This window comes from Colletotrichum fructicola (assembly GCF_000319635.2).
Source record: "Colletotrichum fructicola Nara gc5 chromosome Unknown KSG_Nara_v1_contig03, whole genome shotgun sequence".
Taxonomy (NCBI): Eukaryota; Fungi; Ascomycota; class Sordariomycetes; order Glomerellales; family Glomerellaceae; genus Colletotrichum; species Colletotrichum fructicola.
Genome location: NW_027094053.1, coordinates 6,080,812 through 6,103,958, shown reverse-complemented (window position 1 = coordinate 6,103,958; position 23,147 = coordinate 6,080,812). Strand labels below are relative to the sequence as shown.

Below are 23,147 nucleotides of genomic sequence, written 5' to 3'. Positions count from 1 at the left end.
AGAGAGTATCTAGATAGGGCCATAGATTTGATGTGATGAAGGAGGGTGCGGAGAGAAGATGCAAACACCAGCCAACACTCACTCACTCACCCCCAGCAGTACCAAAAAAAATACTGAAAGAAGACCGCGCGGGAGAGTCCGTGACCACCCTGGGGATAGGTATAACATCGAACGCGGCTGCAGCTGCTTCTTGATTTCTCCTTCCTGAGTTCTCTCTCTTCCCTTTTTACTTTCCTTGATCTTATTCCCTCCCAAACATATCTACCCCTTGTTTTTTGCTTTACACTTCCTCCGTGTGAAACACAAGATCAGCAAAAGTTCTTCACCACCTACTGAAGAACCAGAAAAGGCTGACACCGAACCACCGCCTTCTCTCTTTCTTTAAAACATCCACGTCTGACAAGGAGGCGTGTTGAAGAAACCTCAACATCACCCACCCCCAGAAACTTGTTTCTTCTTCCTTGCCCTCCCCCTCCCCTCAGGTTCAGCCTCGACGCAGCAGTGGGAAGCGTGTGTGTATGTGTGTGTGAACAACATCGAACACCCCCATTTTACTGAAACGAGACGCTTTCACAACATTTCGAGGAGGGGTTGTCGTTCATTCGTCTACTTTTCCTCCGTCATCATCGACGACATACATCCAACACACAGTCCAGCCTTCGACAAGCGGGAATAAGGCAAAAGGCGAACAGCAACACCGCCTCCAGATCCCTCTCGCTTCCTGTAACAGGCCACCTCCTGTCCCTCTTCATCCAACCACGCCCCTCGATTCTGCCACAACCGCTTGCTTCCATAGAGCAGGCCTTGCCGAATCTCACCTGCCCCCCTCAAAGACACCATGGTCAGCCCGAGTTGCTACTCCGACGGAAGACGATATAGCCGCCTGGAGCCACCTTACGTCTACTCTGACCGCCAGCAACGATACTCGAGCACCTCCGAAGCGCGAACATCGACCATGACTGAACGAGAGCCTGAGACCGACACCCCGCCCCGCAAGCGCATTGCCGTTGCTGTAAGTCTTGGTTCGATTCCTTTGAGCTCTGGGATAGGGGGTTTTCACTTGTCTTTTGCTTCTTGATGTACTCGACCAAAGCTTCCTCTCCCCTTTCTTTCTCAAAAAGCAAGCATCCCGAAGTTGGGTTTCTTAGAGCTGGGCGACACAGAAAGAAGGGAGCTTGCATATTTCATCGCACCTGACGGGGAAAAAGAAAGATCTGACAGATCTACAGTGCGGCCGGTGCCGGAAGCGCAAGATTCGCTGCAGCGGAGACGCCGGCAACGGAATGCCCTGCCAGAATTGCAAGGCCGCGGGCATCGACGCCTGCCACTTCCTCCGTGTAAGTGCTCTCTTCACCCGATCACCAAACCCATCCATCACAACTAACTCTCCCTTCAAGGTCGCCTCTCAAGAAGCCCCCTGGGTTCAACCTTCAGACCCGAGCTTCTCCTACGAGCTCAAGGCCGCACGAGCGTACCAGGCCGTCGGAGGCCACGCCCTCGCCGCCTCCCCGACGCACTACGCCTCCGAGATGCACGACGGCCTCCCCCGCGCTCCGCAGCACGGCGGCTACCCCCCGAGCACCGCGGGCTACTCCTCCTACGGCACCACCGGCAAGTACTACTCTTCCATGCCCGCGAGCTGGACGAGCCCGGCCGCGTACCCCGCCGACGACGGCACCGGCGTCGACTACAGCGCCATGGGATACCCGTCCTACCCGTACCACAGCCAGGACGCCTCCTACCTCTACCGCATGACCGCCGTAAAAGCGCCCTCAAACGCGGACCTCTACGTCAACACGGACGGCACGGGCTACGGCTACAGCTCCTCCGGCGCAGCCCTCGTCCACCGCCCCGCTGCAGCAGGAGGCGTCTCTCCAGCCGACGCGCCCAACTTCTCGCTCTCCAACGTGGCCGCCTCCCTCCCTCACACCTCCAGCGGCGGCGATCGTCTGCTCCCGAACCCCTCGCGTCTGCCCACAGCCAACGTCCTCGCCTACCGCACCGACGGCTCCGCGGCCTCCTCCTCCTACGCGACCTCCACAAAGTCCACCGGAAGCGGCTCCTCCAACAACCCGTCCCCGACCAGCGCCGTCTCAGAGGTCACCACGAGCTACGACGCCTCCCCGGTCTCCGCCTACCCGCCCGCGCCGCACACCCTCCCGTCCATGACACACCTCCACCACCACCACCACCAGCAACAGCACCGTCTCTCCAACGCCGCCGCCGCCGACATGGCCGGCTACCCGTCCTCCACAAGCAGCGCCGACTCCATCTTCACCCCGTCCGAGACGTCCCTGCGCACCCACGGCTCCGCCTCCGAGCTGAGCTACAAGTACTCCGACGCCTCCTCCACAGGCTCCTCCGGCCGCCGCGGCAGCGGCGAGACGTCCGCGTCCTCGGGCTCCTCCGGCGCCGGCGGCGGCGGCTCGCTCGCCAACGGGCAGACGTACACCGTCCCAACGCCCGGCTCCGCAATGTACGCCGCCCCCATGGGCCACTCACGCCACCACGTTGGCGCCTACGCGCTCCTCTCGGACGACGTCGACCAGCAGCAGCACCCGCACTACGGACACCGCGAGCACCACCACCAGCATCAGCAGCAGCACCCCTCGGGACGCCGGTCCGCCGGCAGCCTGTCTGCTTCCTGAGAGTCCACCCGCTTCGGCCGGAGCCTGTCTGGGACTCGAGATGGCGTATTTTTGCGCAAATCAGTAAGGCAGGGGAGGGCCCTCCCCCGCCTATGCGCCGCCAACCCGTATATTCTTGCATTGCTCTGTTTATTGAATCCAGCTTTTCCGCACTTTTTTTTTGTTTGGTCTTTTTTTTGTTCTTTCACCCACACTGACGCCCACCGGCCAGAGCCCCATCACCGTCACCGGCATCAGCGGCTGGTGCATTGCGTCTCCGATAATGGGACCGGTCAAAGCCTATCCGACCCTCCAGTCGAGAATACGGGTTTTCTGTGGCGTTGTTTTGAAAGATGCACTTTTTTTCTTCCCTCTCTCGACCAACCCATGTCTACCGAAACGTTACGGTTGTCAGCTATGCATGCAGCTTCCTTCTGCATCCTCGGACTTTAGCACACTCACAACTGGGTTGGTTCCAATGCTGTTGGAGAGAAGAAGTGGCGGCGCCTCGCTGCACGCCTCGCATCCTGCACCAATTCATCTACAAGAAACGTAACGTTCCGGATGACGACAACGACATACACACCATGTCCTTTGTGGCGTACCTGTCTCTCGTACATTGTCGAGTGGGCATCTCCAAGCCAAGAGCGTCGCGAGGGGGGGTCACTTACTTCCAACCCAGCGCTCCGGGGCCGGGATGGACATGCAAGGGGCCCTGGGGGCCGGCGGCCGTTGCGTTTGAGACAAGGGGTTGGCGCCGACGAACTGCAACGCCGTCCAACACACAGCATGCAAGCCGGGCTTACTGCTCCCATGCGGCTTCCCGACCCGGCACGCCCGCGGTCCTTGACAAAAGGAGCCCCCGCCCAGTACCGTCCCGTTCCCGCCCTCCATCCCGCGCCTGTTCTGGCCCCAGGCAAGGGACGGCCAACAATGTGCGCCGCGGGGCGGTGTGGTTGGAGTTTCCCCCCTCTTTTCGTGTTTCCCCAAAGGAATCCTGAACACCCTCTTTTTTGACATGGCTGTTCTGCTTGAAGTCCAGGATCACGAAGCGAACGGGGGAGTTCACCGTCTGGACATTTCAATCCAACTTACCCGTCGCTCCTTTCTCGCATACTGTCTCTATCTTTGGAACCTTGGCAGTGGGCGTATCTTTGGAGGCCGCCAATCCTGTCGTTCTTGGCTCACCATCCGTCTTTCACCGTCACCAACTGCGTCTATTCTTACCGCGATTGGGAAGCCCGACATCTGCAAGAGGCAAGGAACCACCGTACCGAGTTTCATTCATCACCGGACCGGGTGCGATCTGGAAAATAGTTGCTGCTGCACTTCTGACTTTTATGTCTTGGATTCTTGCTCTCTGCTGTTCTGATTGGCTTACACCTCGCTTGTTTTTACCAAGTCTGCGTCTGCGTCTGCGTCTGCGTCTGCGTCTGCGTCTGCGTCTGCGTCTGCCTTCACCACGTCGGTTGCGTTTCTGCTAGGAGTCTGCATCTCTGCCTTGGGATGGGGTTACTTTTCTTTTCTTCCTTTTTGGGGCAATGTGTAATACCTTGCTGGTTGTATTCGGGAAAGGGGGGGATCACGAGGGAAAGCATCATCTGTTTTACCCCAATGAGCTAACAACAACTTGGAGGGAAGGGGGCTACGGAATCACGGGGATCGGTGATACAGAAAAGAAAAATTGGCATGACTTATGTGGGCATTATCAATCACGGCACAACCCTGGGAAAGGGAGGAAGGATATGGGAGTGGTTGGCGGGGCATGGGAGCGAAGGGATTTGGGTATTATGATGATTCCCGGGGCATCTTCTTTTTGGGTCTTTTTTTTTGGGCCTTTTCTCATTCTACTGCGGCGTTTCTGGTCTTGACAAATTGTCTTTTCGTTCCCTCCCCCCACACCGCGAAAAGGGGGTAGGGGTAAGCATCTCTTATCAAACCATACACACAGAGAACAACAGCACGGCGGTGTCTGTTTGTTTCTCGCGGGCAGAAAAGAATCATCTCGCCCTGTTCGCATCTTTTTTTCATACCCTCCCCTCTTCATGTATCCTGAGGCCATGGGCCTTGTCGGAACCTTAATATGGCTCTCAGGGGGTTTTCTGGTGAGCTGTCTGGTGTCAACAGAGACAGGGAAAAACACGGGTTCCCTGCTTGGAAGAGAGCAGGAGGATGAAAGCATCAGATAGACTTGCCCGGACCGGGCGTTGCCTTGCATAGAGGGCAGGAATTGAACCAATGACAATCATCTCTCGGACTGTGCCGTTTTGTGGTTTTTGTTGCTCGCCTAAAATGATACTGGGTATGATGTTACTTCTCCGTCGTCCATGTATGCGTTGATCGCATGCGTTTACTTTCTACAGCTTTTCCTCCGCCCTCTCCTCAATCTCGCAAAACGCCTTGAACGTTATGAATTCGTCGTCGGCATCACCTTCAGACTGCAGCACCACTTCCGCTGTTGACCCTACAAAGAACACATTGCCCTCGCTGATTTTCTCTACCTTGGGTCCAACGGCGATGGTCCCCTTGCCTGACGTGCAGATGATGATGCTGGGTCCCTCGAGGGGGTCGAAGGTAGCCTTGGAGCCGTCACCCTTGAGCAGCGAGCGGACAACGCTGAACTCGTCAATGGGTGGGTCGTAGAGGATAACGGCGGAGCCGGAGCTGTAGGCGGTCCGGTTGAGGGTGGCGTAGGGGTACTCGGAGGGCGACATCTTTTGCTCGTCAATGGGCGCGTAGTTGTAGGTCAGCATGTCTACGAGGGTGGGCACGTCCTTGAACTTTGGAGTGAAGCCGGCGCGGACGACGTTGTCGGAGGCGGCCATACACTCGATGATGTCGCCGGAGAGGTAGGCGTGGATGTCGTCGGCGACGAGGAACATGGCCTCCCCTGGCTCCATCTTGACGTAGTTGAGGAAGAAAAGGACAAAGAGACCGATGTCCGCGCCGAACTCGCCATGGCTACGAGTGATGAGTTCCGAGAGGGTCTCGCCGTCACTTGCGCCTGCGCCGCCGCCGGCGAAGCTGCTGCCTTCTGACTTGGCGAGCGACACCAGGCTCTCGGTCTGCTTCTGAATTTCCTCGGTAGTGGCGGAGAGGAGGGAGGCGAAGACATGCTGGAGGGCGGTCTTGTTCTTTTCCTTGATCTCGGCGGACTCGGTTTCCTCCTCGCCCTTGACGGTATTGATGAACTCGTCGGCCTTGTCCTCCTTCACGAGGGCCTTGAGTGGAGGAACGGTGTTGAGGAAGTGGGAGATCTCGGCGAGTGGACGGAAGCCACAGAGACCCTCAAAAGGGGTGATGGCGATGGCCATCTCGGGCTTGTGGTTGTCATCGGGGTAGTTCTTGGGGTCGCGGGCGTGTAGTTGCTCGGCGAGTTTCTTGTTGGGGTGGGCCTGGATGGATAGCGCCTTGTTGATGGAGAGGACCTTGAAGAGGAAGGGCAGCTTGGAGCCGTATTTGGAGGACACAGGGGCGGAAAGCAGTTGTTGGTTTTCTTGAACCAGGTCGAGGAGGGTGCGCCCGGATTGGAGGTCTTTTGAGGGGTTTGAGGGGTGAGTGCCCATCCAGAGCTGGAGGTGTCAGCATAGTTGTCGGGGAGAGGTGAGGAATTCGTTGTCTTACCTCTGCGTATGGCTTGTCGGACTGGACAGTGAAGCCTTCAGCTGGTGTCGTGGCCGCAAAACGCGCGGCTGCTGAGTCCTCTCCCTTCTTGCCCCATTCGTAGGAGTTGACCCCGCATTGGAGCTTGAACAAGGGGACTTGCAAGACCATTATGAAAACAGAGCTATGACAAGCTCGGAAACGAACAGAAAGGGGCAAAGCTCAGAGGGCAGAGGAGAAGACGCGACGGCGATGTGGTGGTAATAAGGTTGCGAGTCCCTTTGCTCACCCCACCATGGATTTGACGTCAGGGAGAGCCTGGAGAGGACCCCGCAACGATCTGAACAACGCGTGGACATTTGACAGGCCAGGCCCCTCCCTCTGGTGCTCCCTTTCCCCAAGGGATGATCAGCATGAGGTGAGCACGGGCCCCGGGGCAGTGATCGGGCCGCACGGTGCTCAGTGACCATCTGAGGCGTGATTGGACCGTTGTGACAGAACAGCAGGAGCTGTCGGGCCCACTTCGGCAATTCGCGGCCGCAAGCTGTCGCGTCGGGCGACCAATGAAGCTCAAGCTGAGCGCATTGCCCGATACCGCCCGGCAATTCTGCCATCGACATCACCTCCGTCCACCACCTTTGCGCGCGTCTATGCCATGGTCTCCAAACACCTGGCTGGGCCAAAAGCTTAATTCCTCGCCATTTTATAAGCCTCAAACATGGGCTGACGTTTATGTGTGCATTTATTTTTCTTGTATAGCATCTTGTTGCACTGAGATACCCTACCTGCTGCTATCTGTGAAGGAAGGCTCCTGCCTACCCGTGGACCTGCCTGTTTGACGCGACCCGACTTGCGCCGCCGGAGCTGCCCCTCCTTCCTGCCTCACCTGAGCCAAAGCAGCTCCTTCCTTGTAAGTTGCGACGGGTTGTCTCGCTCCTGTCAAGCTTTGTAGATGTAATCCACCTCCATCCGTCCGGCTTCATCTCTCCATGGATACTCATTTGACATTAAGCCACACCCTTTCATCACCTTCTGCACCCATAGATCTACTGTCGAGCATTGTATCCCGAGACTAACGTCAAGATGCCGAGAAAGATTAAAGGAAAGGCACCGCAAAAGCCGCTCTCAGGCGCACGCCAGTCGAGCCTGAGCACCAGGAAAACGGAGCCCCCAACCGCCAACGCCGAACCATCCCAAGTCGAGGCGAAAATAACCCAGGCGGAGGCGAAGCCAACACAGGCCAAGGCAAAAACGACCAGTTACAAGACGAAAGTACCTACGGGCGAGGCCTTTCCTCAGAAACCCGGTTAGAAGAAGGGTATCGCGAAGGATAAGCGACCTGGCCCGGCCTCTTCTCTCCAGGCCAAGATGTCGCAAAGAAACCGCAGTGGCCGTGGCTCGAACCGCAACAATGGCAGCGGCCACGGCGAAGAGATTCAGCTGTGGAATGACGCCAAGGACAAGTTTCAAGAGATTGTCACCGGTGTCAACCAGGAGAACGACAACCTAGCTGAGCTGATCAAGCTGGATAAGAAGGCGGCCAGTGCGAGCAAGGACGGCGGAAACCCCTCGGGCAACGATCTTAACAAGATGGAGCAGTTCTGTCGGTCCGGAGTTAAGCTCTCGGAAAACAACTCAAACAACATCAAAACCCTGGTCGAGCAGCTTAAGATTCTGAAGGCTGTGCAGCAGGCCAAGGAGCTTGCGGAGGCGCCTGCAACGACTGCGTCGTCATCTCGGACAGGCAGCTCAACACGGAACAGAGATGCCGCGGCCGCGGCGCTCTACGACTTTGACGGTGCTGGAGACTCGCCTGTACCCAGCCCCATTGGTGGCAGCTCACGCAAGTTTGGTGATCGGGGTAGCAACCGCGACAGTATGCCACCTAAGGCAGATAGTGTCGAGCCACAAGGTTCGACCGGCAGCAATACGGCGGGCTCTTCCTCGGGGGCCCTCGGATCAAATGCCGCGGCGGCTAGAAGCAAAATCTCGTTCTCGAAAGGAGACAAGGTAGCTTTCAAGCGCAAGAAGGACGAGCCTCAACAGGGTGAGGCGCCGTACGACTGGATATTGGGCGAGGTGGTTGGCATCATCGGCGAGGGCAAGAGCAGACGATACAAGTGCTTGGACGTGGAGCCCGAGGACAACGTCAAGCCGAAGGAGTACAAGACGTTTGCATCGGGCATGATACCGATCCCGCCAGAGAACCAGACACACAACCTCGCCAAGCTAGAGGCAGGCAAAATGGTCCTTGGCTTGTATCCGCAGACGACAGCATTTTACGCGGCGGATGTCGTCGGTACAGAGGCCGACGGAAAGACGGTCAACCTCAAGTTTCATGGCGAAAACGATTCATCGACTACGCATCAGGTGGAGAGGCGCTACGTGCTTGAGTACCGGCCATGAAAGCCAAGTGAAGATATGAGGAGTCGCGGGTGCCAAATTAGCGGCGGATATTGAACGAAGTTGGGAAACAAGAGTTACAAGACATTATGGATTTAGTTTAGCGAAAGCCGTATGCAGGCGCTGGGTCTTGTTGAGAGGGGCGCATTGGGATTACCGAGATCAAACGAGATCAAATGGACCGGGGCGCTGTCTATGCGACTGATGGCTCACTAAACGAACAAACACTGAAGAGTCATGACGTAGCGGGTCCGAACGGAGTTTAAAGACCAATTCTCAAGACAGGGTTGGCATAAAATAGGTAGCTGACAATGTCTATCCACAAGATATGATAAAGCGAGTCTGCAGAACTCCCAGAGAGCCCTCAGTTCCGCCGCAGCATTAACACAGTCCAAGTAGTCTGCTACTATGACCTCAGGTAGTCCGACACTTGGCCTCCTTGAGCGTAGGCGTTTGCAACATTGACGCGGTGCGCCTTTTCTCCTTGAAGAAAGAACTCTCGAATCTCCTCGGGGCTCATTTCCGGCCTGAGATTCTTTAAATTGGCCTGGATACGTCTCATTCCCTCTCTCGCCCTCGCGCGGATGGCGTCAACATCAATCCCCACCAAGGCACCATCTCGTTTCAGAATCCGTCCATCTACCATGACAAGATCAACATCTGCCGGGCTCGAGTGCAGAACAGCCGTACCCAGCGGGAAAGCCGAGCCACTGAGTGCTCGTTTACTCGTGATGATGACAATATCGGCCCGTTTCCCCGGGGTGAGAGTGCCAATCTGGTCGCCGAGACCAACGGCCTCGGCGCCGTTCCTCGTTCCCCATATCAGAGCATCGCGAACGCCGAAGTCCATCTTCATGGAAACGCGGCGTTCGAGGTGAGCCGCATGATGATCCAGACTGCGCTGTAGCTGCAGCTGAAGCCGCATCTGCGAGAGCAGATCTGGCGCCGCGGCGCTTGACGTGTCGATGCTGAGAGACGGCTTCAAACCGTGAGCCAAGGCCATCCTCAGCGGGGGAAACCCCATTCCCATCTGGATGTCGGTCTCGGTGGCAAGGGCGATTTTACCTCCCGTCTTCGCGACGAGGCCCATCTCGTGGTCTGTCAGGTTCGTGCAGTGAATGTACACATGCCCAGGCAGCATGTATCCCATATCCGCGCGGACTTCCAGGTCACTCGTGAGATTGGACGCAGGAACGGCGCTGGAGTGCGAGCAGCAGAGAAGCCCCAGCTCCTGGGCGAGCTTCAGCTCATCGCCCATCCAAGAGAACGGAGTCGTCCCCGACTGGCTCAGCTGCAGCGCTACGCGGACAAGCCCGTCGTTCGCGCCTCTCTGCGCCATCTCCTTGACGTGGGCCAAACGAGCGCTCCAACCGCTCCGTCCCGCCGGAGTCTGGCCATACTGATCTCCGCTCATGCCATAGCAGAAGAACGCCCGGATCCCGGAGTCCTCCAGCCCGCGCAGCTCCGCCTCCGCGTGCTCGGCAGAGTGGAACGACTCGCAGGTGTCCATGATGGTCGTCACCCCGCTCTCGATTGCCTCGAGGCAGCCGATCAGGGCGGACGTGTACATCTCGTCGACGCCGGTAGCCGGAAGCCAGCGGGTGTAGGTGTTGGACAGGAAGTGCCAGAGGTGCTGGTCGACGCCGATCCCGCGCGTCAGGCTCATGGACACGTGGCGGTGGGTGTCGACCATGCCAGGGATGACGACTCCCTCGGCGGCATTGATGATCTCGGCGTCTGCTGGCGCGGAGATGTCTTGTGCCCTGCCGACGGCTGTGATGATGCCGTCTTCGACTAGCACGGCGCCGTTGTCGAAGTCGCCGAGGGAGTCGTCTAGCGTGACCACGTAGCCGCCGGTGATGAGGAACTTTCCAGACATGATGAAGGGAAAGGAGTTTGTCGATGTTGGGTTACGCACAGTTGAGATGAGGAAGAATCGTTCAGGCGAGAGAGGATGAGATGTTTTGCCAGATTTGGTGCATTAGACCATTCAACCCTCCTTGTATGTCATTGCCTTCGTAGGCAGGAGTAAACATGATTATACTGCATCCTCAGTGGAATCGCTTCTTTGGAACAGGTTCTGCTTGAACTCGCTCTTCGCGCTTCCGTCAACGCGAACGGAAAGTCGGCCATTACCAGTGGCATTTTCCCCGAAAACACCGAGGCCGTTGATTCATATTCAAATGAATCATTCTCGACCAGAATTGCGGGGTCTCCATGCATGGTTTACAACTTCCCAAGTCATGTTGTCGAGGATCCATCACGATAGTTTCACTCGAGTGACCGGCGCTGTAAGTCATATGGTGTTAACGCGCAAATAGGCCAAACCATCGCAAAAGATGTTCTAGGTCCCTGTAAAGATGCAAGTTTATGGGGATTGATGCAATATAAAAGAACAAAAACTCCGATAGCTTTAGATTTTGCATGGGAATTCACTGGCTTGGTTCGTTTGATTGGCATTTACCGAGGTCTAACAGGCGATACTGGCCATTTTGTCACTCGAGTGACCTTCGATTGCTTGGTGGAGGCCATTGCTGCGGGCCTGTGGGTGAAAATGGCCCATGATTGTGTCAAACTACTGAGATCCCTCTACAGGCGCAGCGCTCGTCTGTGTTTCAAGGATTGAATGGTCTCTCTCTGAGATGTAGATGCGGGCAGACTCTAGGCGTGGTGGATGACTGTCAACCCGTCAATTCGTATTTGAAGCCGTAAATATACCGTAATTCGATTGATCCCTGTCCTTCGATATCACTCACTGTCATGACGATCGTCTCAAAGAGAAGAGTTGAGTCTCAATTCCAGGTGTTAGCAACAGAACAACAAAAGCCAACCAGTCTAGGATATGAATACACAGCTTCTCGAAGCTCTAGTTCTACAATTGCCACATGGGTATGGGCACCCCCGACTGAACTTTAGTTTTCAGCCTCTGAAACATCTATATAGCATTTGGCCGGTTTGGTCATGAGACTGTCCATCGCATCAAACGTTTGCAGACTCTCGGGAACTTGGCAGAGCTCCAGGTTCCATATCGTTAGGACCACAAGGATTCTAAACTCGATGTACGCCAACCGCCGCCCAAAGCATCCCCGCACGCCGTTGCTAAAGCTCATAAAAGGTCCAGCCTGGGGGTCAAATTCGTCCCCATTCGGTCCCGGCTTAAGCCATCGCTCAGGTATGAACGATTCCGGGCTGACCGCCCACGAGCCACGAACATTCGGCCGAGATCTGGAAGTCTCGCTTCGCAATGATTCGTCAACTTCTATCGGTGCTTGGGTGATGCCGGGACCACACAACGGCATGAAAACCTCGGTTCCTTTAGGTACTCGATGACCCAAGATCGTGGTTTCTACTTGTGCCTGCCTCACAACACCCATGATTGGGCCAGATAACCGCAAAGACTCTTCCATGACCGCTTCCAGGTACGGCACGTCGACTTTTGTTATTTCGGAAACCGAAGGCTGTCGTGATTGGGCCACAGACTCGGCAAATGCCAATTGCAAAGCTCGTCGAAGCTTCTGCTGGACATCTTGGTGAACCGTAAGGTGCTTGATTGCCCATTGGAAAGAGGTTGAGGTTGTCTCGTGGCCTGCACCAATGTAGCCGTACAGCTCGTCGCGGAGTTGAGAAGAGTCGAAAGTGGGCAATCGGCCGGCCTTCTTGGCAGCGTTCATTTCGCGCTGTATCATGTAGTCCAAAGCAGACCGGACCGGCTGGCCTCCTTCAAGCCGTTGAACAGCCAGAGAGACCTGATTTTCCAACATCCGGTGTCTGATGGCGTATGCCTCTTTCATGTGGCGTCGGCGGTTGTTGATTACATGGTACAGCCAGGGAGAGGGTGCTGTCAAAGACGCCCCGACAGCCTCCTGGTGAGCATGGTGCGAAACGAGGTCTTCGTCAGGGGGTTGCTCAGGGAATTCGACTTCTCCGCTTGTATTTGGCTTTGCAGCAGCCGTTTCGTGGATGATCTTGATGTAAGCTTCGGTTGTGTTCTCGGAGTCTCCCTCGCCAAGGGCAACTTCTTTGATGATATCGAAAGTGGCCATGTTGATGTCTTTGTCAGCTTGAAAGGGCAGACCACTGGCTTTTTGTGCTTTCAACCTCCACAGCTCGACAAGTTTCAAAGTGTTGGAGTATATTGCTGGAGCAGATACCTTTAAAATGTCTAGTTAGCGTTGGAAAAGGTCCCTCTCATTTCCCAGACTTCACTTACGGTATTGAGAAAATTGGGGGTCATGAGATCCTTCACCAACTCCCGGTTTGCTTTGAACTGGGGATCCCGAGTTCTCATCCCAATGTGATGGTTTCCGAGAACCCCACGAAACGCAGCGAGGTTCCGTTCTCCATGATCGAATTCCTTGTTTCTTCGGAAAAGTATATCTTGAGCCTCGCGGAAGTCTGAAAGTAGAAGCATCGGCTGTGATAGCGGAGCTACGAAAGCTTGGACGAGAGGACTTTTATGCTTAATGTTCTGTTGAAGAAACCAGGCGCGCGGTCTCTTGCCCTGCTCCTGTAACCTTTGCAACTCTGCCGCATCGCCAAGTACGGATTTCGCTGCGTCTTTGTTGAACGGTATGCCTGGAAGAGGGTTCGGTAGAGCCCATCGATAAATGAGAAACAATAGAGAGACAACGCCTACGACGGCCGCAGTCAAGGCGCCCGTGGTCTCTGCGAGAGTGTAGGCCATGGTACGAAAGAGATTCAACACGGCAAGAACTGTGATGTGATCATTGTGCTTTGCAATTGCAGTTGCGATCCTTGAATATTTGACTTTGACACCCGGCCTGTGAGTCGGCGGGAATTTTCTCGCTCGGCCCCCTTGGGGAGTCACTGACTTCCGATGAAGGCCGGTGAAGGCCGGCGAAGGCCGGCAAAGCCGATGTCCGTCTCCCTAGCTTTTCTCTCCAAGCCAACAGACTTTTGAACATTGACCATCATCCCGTTCGTACAGTGCGTGGGTTTTGTCCGAGCCGCCGTAGTGAGCTATGCAAACGCCGGGGCATCTAAGTGGGGTGTAGAAAACAAGGATTCAGATGTGCACAGGAGACAACCCGAGAATTCTTCTTCGCTTGACAGAATGCGATGGCCGAGACTGATGGGAAACTAGGATCTGACGGGCGGTCTCAATGTCCGTCCCTTACATCCCTGCCAGAAAGAATGTGATGATAGTTAATTAGACTTAGAACCAAGCTTGCTAAAGGGTCAACCTATTGCAGGTTTGTTCTCGTCAGTTACACAGGCAGCTACAGTTCCCCTGTACATAAGCGAGACTGATGTGAGTGTCTGACTGACTCAAATCAGGCGACATAGCTAAGAGATGCCTACTACTTGCCAACGCATGTCTCCATGGTTGATGTAACCTGGGGCGTATCCGATCTAAAAACAGATTAAACACTACATTTCGTCCTGCCAATAACATCAGAGACGAAAGAAAGCATGACGCAATTCTGCACGTGGGTTTGTGTGCCAAGACAGTTTGCTGTACATGTAGTCTTCGACGAACCGCTGTAGGTGGGTGTGGCACACTACTTGACCAAGAGTCAGTTACAAGCCCGCCAAAGGACGAGGGTGCCTACATACACTACTCTGACTGCGAAACTTAGGCATGTTTCCACGCAGTCGGTATCATTCTTACCCTCCCAAGGAGGCTTTCCCACAGGTCATCAGAAGTACGTATTGCGAGAGGGGATGTGTCTAGCCGAAATATGCAATCTATCAAAATTCTCCATCGCTCAGGCTCGCCATAACTGTCTCGCGCCAGTAGGAGGTGGCGGCCAGTCCCGCCCCTGGTCCTAAGAAAATAGAACCGGTGGCCGACCCCAACGCAGCAAGCACTGCCTTCTTCGTTGTGATGAACCCCTCGGATCTCATCGTCCAGATGTTGTACCAAGAAAGGGCTACAGAGGCTAAGCCAAAGAGACCAAAATGTCTTGCCAAAGGTCCCATAGAATTGTCCACAGAGCCCGCATCATCAAATCTTGGGAAAGCCATGCCAGCAACGCGGACCGCACCGCATAATCCTGCGACACAGGCATACGCAAACTTCAGCGCAGGTACATCCTGCTGCCGGTACATCCCTACGAAATCCTCTCTTTCATTGTACGACGGCTCCTTCGTGGCACTTGCAGGCTTTTCCTTTCCTGCAAGCTTTTGCAAAACTGCAGACATGCATTCTGTGAGAAGTGAGCACACGATAGGCGAAAACGCTACAAGTGCTTCAGCCGCTTGTCGGATATGAACGTTTTGAACCGGCAAAGCTGCAATGACGGCAGGCACCAGCAAGCCTGTGACGACCGAGGGCAGGATTGACTTAGCATATCTTGGGGGAACATGTCTTCCGTAAAGAGTACTGGACCCTTGAAGAACCATGCCTAAGCCCAACAGAGGAGCCACGGCGTCCGGACCAAAAGCTGTGGACGCGAGACCACCTACCGTCGGCCTGTAGAGGATGTCAGACAGGGTCCCAGGGTGTTGAGTTACTTTACGTACCAGAGGAGAACAGAAAGCCTGTTACCCACGCGGTGCCCTTCGACGAGCCCTAGAGTGAGGGTGGAGAACAGACCATCGACACCGAGGTGGGGGCTATGGAATGGGCTTCGTCTCGAGGCGTCGTAAGGCGAGAGTCTTGCAGACGAACCGGCGGCAACAGCAGCCAAGAAGAGCTTAGTCTGCGTCTGCATAACATCCCTGAACGTGGAGAAGTAGGCCAGTCCACCAGACTGGTATAGCAGTGCCGCAAACGACCCTGCAGACAGGATTGTTGCCACTCTCAACACGGCCCTCGCTGTTATGGGCTTTGCGGGGAGTTCGTCGTCAAAGGGAACAAGCCGAGCTCGTTTGGGCATTGCAAGTTTCTCGACTCGAGGGCCGGCTTTGAAGATCGGGAGTGCAACATTGAGGAACCCGTCCTCTTTCAGAATAGGAACCAGGTACTGCGTTACGATTTTGGAGAAGGGCGATCTGCCCGTCAAAATCTGCTGCAGGTTGTGACCTTCGGAGACAAGCTTCTTCGCTCGGTGGTAACGGATTGCGTGAACTTGGGCGACGGCACCCTCCACCAAATCAGTGGAAAGTTGGTCAACATCCGGATACTTCTCAAGCAACTCGGCAATGGCATTTCCAAGGAGCGCGGCCGCTTCTATGGCGCCGTTGCCTCCCTGGCCGGAAACCGGGTCGATCTAGAATCACGTTCGTGGTCAGTTTCTTTGCGCCGCCAGGTTGACTCCGAGGTCTGAGACGAACCTTGTGACTCGCGTCTCCGATGCATACGATGCGCTTGTAGTGCCATTTCTCGAATACATACTCCTCGAGAGGCACTAATGTGGCCATGATCTTATTCTTGTAAATGTCGCCGAACGTCACCTCCTCGTACAATCGATCCGACATGTGAGCCAGAGCCAGTTTCTCTGTGTCCTCCTTTGAATATCTGGGTATGTCTTTGCCGCGCTTGGTCTCGCCGACAACTTCGAAAAGAAACCAGTACGTGCGATTGCCCGGCGCGTCGACGATTAGGTAACTCCAGCCGTCGTTGTAGGCCGTGATTTGACGGCCTGCAGGCAGGTTTGCGGGTCGTTTGGATATGCCGAAAATGCATCTCGTATCAACGGGCACTCCTGAAAAGAAGCAGAAGGGGTCTGTCAGTGTTGCGCCTACGTTGCAAGAATACCATGTTCTTGGATGGTATTCTTTTTTCCCCGGTGCGACAGGAAACCTGATAGACTTACTTGACTGCTCGTCGTGCGGGAAATACCCAGGATTTTCTTTGATACCAATACGCCACATCTCGCTTCTGACAGTGCTATGTATGCCGTCTGCACCGACAACTATGTCGCCCTCATAGATTGAGCCGTCATTGGTATGGACAGTGACTCCCTTTTCGGATAGCTCGATCTTGTTGACCCTCTTGGATGGGCTCACTTTGTTCTTCTGCTTGAGGTTGTCATAAAGAACTTGAAGGAGCATCTGTCTATCGATGAAGATTGAGGGATACCCAGTCCTTTTCTGTCGTAAGCAAGACAGCCAAGGTAACCACTACTCTGGATTTTCTTGCTGGTGTGGGCGACGTACCGTGCTTCCAGATGATGAGTTACGTCGCTGCTAGGCGTGGTAGTGGCCTTGCCGTTCGCATCACGGTAGCTCGCCTGCAGATAAAAGTCACCCGCAATCTCTCGAATAGGCTCGTAGCACTGTATCTGGTCGAGGATACGGAACCCGTTTGGCAAAAGGCCAATGCTTGCTCCAACCTGGGGCGCGATTTCGGGGTACGCCTCAAGCAGAGTGAAGTCGACACCGAGCCTCTCTAAAATGTTCGCCAAGGTAAGGCCAGCAACACTGCCGCCAACGATGATCACCTTGAAGCCCATGATTTTCAGTGAGGTTTGCGGATCACGGTCTCTGGCAACGGAATTTGAGAGAATTTTCAGAATGAAAGATTGAGGGTTTTCTTAGAAGCAATGCCACATAAAAGCAGCGTGGTTTGTGGCACTGAGCATACCCAGACTTCAGAAGAATCATGTCACAGTGAAAACATCAACTTAGACGTAGTTACTATTCATTACTCGGATTCATCTTCGCACCGAGTCGGCTGCACTCGGTCACTACGGAGTATCGCGAGGCCGTCTCGATGCAAGGCTCGAATATTTCATGCCTTCAAAACGGGGGGCGTGACGCCTGGCCAAGCCTGAGGCCCTTTCCATTTCTGGAATCTGTTGCCGAGCTTTTCGGTATTTTCCTCTTGGTGAACAGGATCTGCAAGGTTCGCCTGTAATCGTGGGCTCATAGAAGAGAGCGAAGACAATAGCTGCTGACACATAAGGCGGGCCGCGGGCCATCAAACTTGTGAAATGCTTCCGCAGGCCATTTATTTGGTGGGTTTAGTCCGCGAGGGGGTTGACATGTACTCGGGATTGGATGAACCGCTTGGCACATGAGACAAGTGACATTGAACCGAGCGAAAGGTTTACGAAGGTGTATCGCATTAATCGTGTCTAGTCACCCCCATAGGAAAATTCGATAACTGAATACAAGCGGTGTCAAGAGTCATGGCCAGTCTCTACGACAGATTTACCAAGGGTATTTCCTCCCCGCACTTCCAAGCATGGACCAATCAGTAGAGACCTAAAAGAAAGGTTTACAATTACTCGCAGTGTTGCAGCTAACATCGTTACTCAACGTGTGATCTCACCTCACACACACTGTCTAGTTCCCCGACATTTACATACCCTCAAAACAGTCTTAATCTACAGCAGCTCAGTATGTGGATGTGCCCTAGTTATGCGGTCGATATTTCCAGGGATTCTTTTACTCGTCCTTGCCATGTGATGTTGAAAAGTTCAAACAGGGCGTGATGTTACGAGATGTGAACAAATATTTGACTCCTAAGCGAGCACCGATCACAGCAATTCGTGGACTTCAACCCATGCCATGATCCTCAAGACTGATCGAGCCAAGGACCTTGTCGTGGTTCCTCCGCAGTGGTTCCTCTGACACAGGGACAAGGCCGGCAATCTAACCAAGTACGCAGGAGCGCAGTCCGGGAACACCCTACCGAGAACCCAGATCGAGAAGAATGATTCCAAACACGCTCTTCGAAGGTGTACGAGCGGGGAAAGCCGGGGGCGATGGGTACAGCAACCGGGTCTTGCCGCCCCGTCTAGGCAGTCGATATGTGTTCCGGTTCCCGTCAGTGGGGCACGATGCTCGCGACAGACGGAGAGCTCGGTCTCCGTGTTGGCTCGCGAGCACGAGCTCGAGGAACTGCTTGAACGAGAAAGAAGCGACTCCCCACTTTACTTCTCTTGCTTTTGAGTTTCCGCTGGTCTACATTCTACTTCTAATTTTCATTCGCTACTACAACACTTGACCAGTTTTATTAACATACCTTACATAATGGGGCGAACCGTCTCATGGATCGGCTCAACTTCAAGTCCCTTGAGAACTTCAATTAGATGATTAGACGACTAATGCGGATCTGTTGCGACACCATCACATAGGAGCAGAGTTTCTTCTGCAGGCGCTCCGTCACAAAAGCCACGACACTGCTCGAGGTTCAAGACCGGAGCGTTGCACAGAAGTGCAGCGGACTTCGGCCGAACGCGGCTGTCTCTCGGCCGGAAAGAGCCTCCCCAACAAACAAGTAAGCAGAAACCAACCTCCTTGCCTCCCGGCCAGTTGAAAGCTTCGGTACGCCGTGCCGTTGATGTTACTTGAATTGGAGACAGCGCTTCTGTACGATTCAAGGCGAGCTCGACTATACACGTGTTGTGTAGGCTCCATGCAGAGAATGGCGAGGGCAGTTGACAGCAGACCTGGGTGAAGCCTGCTCACTATCGTCCTATCGAACAATCGGCTTCCACTGCTTCTCTCAGAAGCAAGATTAATCAATCGTCTGTGTAAGTGCCCGACGTGCTTCTCGAACTTGAATGGAAGCAATTATCCTTCGATTCGAGAGGAGTTTAGATGTTTGATGACTTACTACGTACTTATTGCTGCCATGGAGTAGTTGGAGATATGGCCTGGGAGTCAACGGGCCCGGACGGCACGGTGAGAGGCTATGACATTTCGAAGAGCGACCTATAGTAAGACGAAAGGTTCTATGCAAAAGCTGTTGCCAGTGTCAACGTAACACGATTACAGAGTCCGCCAACACCGCATTCGTGATAAATGCAGCTCTGGGACATCAGGCTTGCATGCTGAGTAGTACAGAACAGGAAGACATCTGAATGTGCGGTGTTCCTGGTAGGTAGTCAATTTGCTCCTATTACGACCTCAAGCGTCATGTTCTACTGAGCACCATAGGTTAATTGTAAACATGTCAATGCGTCTTCATTGTGATAGTCTCTGGCTATAGGCAAGAGGCAATATCATTACATATCCAGCATTTTGCTGCAACATATCCAAGCCACGGACTTGTAATGTCTGTTCAAATGTAGACTCCCTTATCACACTCTCGAGCATAGCCCAAATACAAGTATTTATCACACGCGACCCAGGCGAGATGTGCCAATGTGCTTACTAGACGTCATTTCGAGAAGCCCTATCGACGATTGCGGTAAATTGAACCGCTGGAAACCAGTACCATTGGAATTCATGACGGTGAAAGTTGAAAAATCGCATTCCACACGTGTGTTAGTGACGACACCTCTGCCGTGGGCCACGAAGTACGTCATTGGTACATTGTCTGCCCCCTTGCGGCCCCCGGTGCAACTTGCAAGGTCCTCCCTAAGAGGCAGACGGAGAATTCTTGGGCTGAAGAATTCGATGCCATGTTCTAGAAACATGACCGTTCGTTGCTAAATTGACCTGGAGGGTTGCCTCGCTGTGTTTGCGGCTCTGCATCACACGCATGTTCGTCCGACATGGCCACAAATTGAAACTGGATGACGATGAAACGGGCTTTCAGCAGACAATTTTTAAGAGAAGTAGTAAGAAAAACATGAAACAAGAAACAAAGCCTTGCTCGACCGTTAGAGGGTCTCCCATCAGACTACGACGCCACACGATTCATTGTCATCAATCACGCGCATATGTCACGCCAAGATATCAGCCGTGAAGGACGGTTCGGAGACGGTTCACAACGACTCGGAGGGAGGAGGGAGCCCGGAGCGAGCGTCGGGGACGTGCAGATGGCGCTAGGCCTAACATAGAACAAGGTCAGGGGCCCCCTGTTTGCTTGGGTTCCACCGTGGGAGAGAGATCAGGTACCTGAGGGCGTTCATTGGTACGTTGTAATTTGCAACTTTTCCGTTTGGGCTGGAGCGGCAGCGGTGCCTGTGCAGCGGGCACCGCGTATTTCGTACCTGAGTGAAATCTCCGGCCAGAGGAGCAATATTCCAGTCGATATTCATTCCGGCTAGACCCGATCTAGTGCTCATCCCACCGTGGGCCGTCGCGCGCCACACGACTTGTTCTCTTTCGCGTAGAGCTTCTTTTGAGTTGATACCTGTCATGTCATGCATGTGTTGGGGGGTGTGGCGGTGGCTAGAGATGTTGTTCCAAAAGAGGCCTAGACGAGATCAATATCGATTCTTCCCCCGGGAAGAGGTGGATTGTCCGCGGACAGTGGTGGACTGGTGGGCAGTTCCTGAGGAGATGGGAAGAGGGGCCCCCACAGGCGCAGATGCGATAATGGCGAGGCTGCCGATGAACGAGATGAGGGGAGAGAGGGTTTGGAGAGGTTGGTTGATGGACGGGACGGCCAGATGGTGATGTCCGTTGCCCAATGCCCTCCCTCGCCTGGTGATCAGTCGTAATGAGCGAGGTCGTGTTGCGCCCTGAAGAAGAGGATCCAGCTCTGCGACCCTTACTGGAACTGGAAATGCCCCTGAACCATCTCAACCTGCGTGGGAAGAAAGGGAAAAAAAAGGACAGTCAGCCTCAAAGTTCAACGGTCGAGCTGTGTGCTGTCTTCGCAAGAGACTGCAGTGTCCTCGCAAGAGACAGACAGTGTCACAGTGGTTGAATGAATGAAACGCATGGATGACCCCCAAAGTCGATCAATCCAACCAAAGGCATCTCTCGACGGGCCGCAGGCAAACAACGCTCGGCTGCACACCTCTTTCTCTGCTCACCTTCGTTTCGGAAGACGGGAGCATTAATTTGGGCCCAAATATAGCTGCCAATTGGCCCGTTTATGATACGTGCGCCTTGGCTTTGCACCTGCACCTGCACCGCACCCCCTGGCAGAGGTCACAAGCCTTTACGGATGCACATATGTTGGGTTAGGTAGGGACTGCACTGCTACCAAGACGCCCGAGCGACAGCCCAACAGAGCCAGAGCCGGCTACGGTACAGTGAATGGGATTGGACTGGAGACCTGACGTGTGTGAAAGTGTGGACGCGTGGGTGCGAGTGTGAAGTGAGTGTGACACTGGGAAAGTGCGGCGACGACGGGCGGTCCTGCTGCTCCATTTCGACCCCAACCTCCGATCCCCGTCCCCGACTCGGCAAACACCTAGCAACACATCGCAAACTAAGGTTGCTTTTTTTTTTTCTTCTTTGCAGCCGCGATAGCTTCTCTCCGTTACACATACCGCCTCAACCCTTCCACTCCTTCTTTATCCCCCTCAAACACCGACGACCGCACAATCCGAGTGCGCGCGCGACCACGAATCCCAGGCGATCAATTGCCCGTCCCGACCTTGCCAGAAAAACACAGCAGGAGCCATCCGTCATACGTTGCGACGTCCGTCCCCTTTCCCAAAACCACTCGAGCCTCAACCAACCCACATCACGCCAGTTCGACAACCGCCGACTATCTCCAACCGTCCGACCGTCTGACGAACTCCGAATCCACGACACACGCACAACCAACCGTCACAATGGGTGGCCAACTCTCAAAGATGATGGGCAAGATCTTCGGATCCAAGGAGATGCGCCTGCTCATGCTGGGTCTCGATGCCGCTGGAAAGACCACCATTCTCTACAAGCTCAAGCTCGGCCAGGACGTCACCACCATCCCCACCGTTGGCTTCAACGTCGAGACCGTCACCTACAAGAACGTCAAGTTCAACGTCTGGGACGTCGGTGGTCAGGACAAGATCCGTCCCCTCTGGAGACATTATTTTAGCGGTGAGCACCCCTCCTGCCTGCCTGCTTTACCCAACTGTATCTCGCGAACTGCGCTAACGACCCCTATCCTACAGGAACCCAGGGTCTCATCTTCGTCATCGACTCCTCCGACCGCGCGAGAATCGAGGAGGCCAAGTCCGAGCTGCACAGAATCATCAACGACCGCGAAATGAAGGACAGCTTGCTGCTGGTGTTCGCGAACAAGCAGGATATCAACGGAGGTGAGTCCAGAAACGCACGTCTCCACAGGGCATCGAGAACGCGCATACTGACCACATCACCACACAGCCATGAAGCCGCAAGAAGTCACCGAGGCCCTCCAGCTGTCCAAGTTAAAAGACAAGGTCTGGTACGTCGTGCCCAGTTGCGCGACGACCGGAGAGGGCCTCCTCGAGGGTCTCGCCTGGCTGTCTAACAACGTCAAGGCGCCCCCCGCTCCGGCCAAGAAGTAAACGACGAGTCACGACCCGAACCACCTCATCCAATCCGCCATCCGATTCCTCCTTTTTGACGAACGAAACTTGCCATCGCCTACTACTCCGCCACCAGTCCCGACCAAACAAAACCTGTTCCCCATCTCCTCGCCATTTCCGACTCCGCACGCCACTTCAGAATGCATGTCGGGGCATCGATCGTCCCTGGCCCAAGCCCCGCCGAGGGTGAAAACCGTGCCATATATCCTCATTCGCCCCCTTCCTTCGCGGCTCGGGCGACGGACGCAGGAAAAGATGCCCTCAGCGAGTAGCGCGCAGCTGACTGAGTCCACGCTGGGAGGCACAGGCGGGCTCGGGGGCTTACGCATCCTATGCTCGGCAGCGGCGGATCATCCCATCACCACCGCCAACCAACACCAGTCCCGCAATGGACCTTTTTAAACCAAAAACACTCTTCATGTAACGCTTTTAACTATCCAAGGGAGACCGGAGAGGGAAGAAAGCACGGGAAAAA

The 23,147-nt window shown here is 54.6% G+C and overlaps 7 protein-coding genes across 7 annotated transcripts; 3 read left to right on the top strand and 4 right to left on the bottom strand.

The window, feature by feature from the left end:
* Window positions 1-838: 838 nt before the first annotated feature.
* Window positions 839-2,648, top strand: CGGC5_v006545 (putative transcriptional regulatory protein; the record flags this gene model as incomplete). The annotated part of the gene is made up of 3 exons (XM_032031309.1): window positions 839-1,012; window positions 1,230-1,337; window positions 1,398-2,648. The coding sequence occupies 3 exons, from the start codon at window positions 839-841 to the stop codon at window positions 2,646-2,648; spliced, it is 1,533 nt and encodes a 510-aa protein (XP_031889446.1).
* Window positions 2,649-4,984: 2,336 nt separating this feature from the next.
* On the bottom strand, window positions 4,985-6,401 carry CGGC5_v006544 (Mannose-6-phosphate isomerase; the record flags this gene model as incomplete). Its single annotated transcript, XM_032031308.1, has 2 exons — window positions 4,985-6,199; window positions 6,252-6,401. The coding sequence occupies 2 exons, from the start codon at window positions 6,399-6,401 to the stop codon at window positions 4,985-4,987; spliced, it is 1,365 nt and encodes a 454-aa protein (XP_031889159.1).
* Window positions 6,402-6,643: 242 nt separating this feature from the next.
* sgf29 (SAGA-associated factor 29) lies at window positions 6,644-8,636 on the top strand (the record flags this gene model as incomplete). The annotated part of the gene is made up of 4 exons (XM_032031307.2): window positions 6,644-6,648; window positions 7,131-7,140; window positions 7,326-7,502; window positions 7,542-8,636. 4 exons carry the CDS (start codon window positions 6,644-6,646, stop codon window positions 8,634-8,636), a joined length of 1,287 nt encoding a protein of 428 aa, XP_031889172.2.
* Window positions 8,637-9,039: 403 nt separating this feature from the next.
* On the bottom strand, window positions 9,040-10,512 carry dadD-2 (5'-deoxyadenosine deaminase; the record flags this gene model as incomplete). Its single annotated transcript, XM_032031305.1, has 1 exon — window positions 9,040-10,512. One exon carries the CDS (start codon window positions 10,510-10,512, stop codon window positions 9,040-9,042), a length of 1,473 nt encoding a protein of 490 aa, XP_031889160.1.
* Window positions 10,513-11,545: 1,033 nt separating this feature from the next.
* On the bottom strand, window positions 11,546-13,317 carry CGGC5_v006541 (Cytochrome P450 monooxygenase TRI13; the record flags this gene model as incomplete). The annotated part of the gene is made up of 2 exons (XM_032031304.2): window positions 11,546-12,784; window positions 12,844-13,317. The coding sequence occupies 2 exons, from the start codon at window positions 13,315-13,317 to the stop codon at window positions 11,546-11,548; spliced, it is 1,713 nt and encodes a 570-aa protein (XP_031889149.2).
* Window positions 13,318-14,345: 1,028 nt separating this feature from the next.
* andE-3 (FAD-dependent monooxygenase andE) lies at window positions 14,346-16,993 on the bottom strand (the record flags this gene model as incomplete). Its single annotated transcript, XM_032031303.1, has 5 exons — window positions 14,346-15,069; window positions 15,120-15,808; window positions 15,873-16,279; window positions 16,355-16,626; window positions 16,698-16,993. The coding sequence occupies 5 exons, from the start codon at window positions 16,991-16,993 to the stop codon at window positions 14,346-14,348; spliced, it is 2,388 nt and encodes a 795-aa protein (XP_031889158.1).
* A 4,956-nt stretch (window positions 16,994-21,949) lies between these two features.
* On the top strand, window positions 21,950-22,651 carry ARF6 (ADP-ribosylation factor 6; the record flags this gene model as incomplete). Its single annotated transcript, XM_032031302.1, has 3 exons — window positions 21,950-22,199; window positions 22,274-22,420; window positions 22,488-22,651. 3 exons carry the CDS (start codon window positions 21,950-21,952, stop codon window positions 22,649-22,651), a joined length of 561 nt encoding a protein of 186 aa, XP_031889170.1.
* Between the last annotated feature and the right edge of the window lie 496 nt (window positions 22,652-23,147).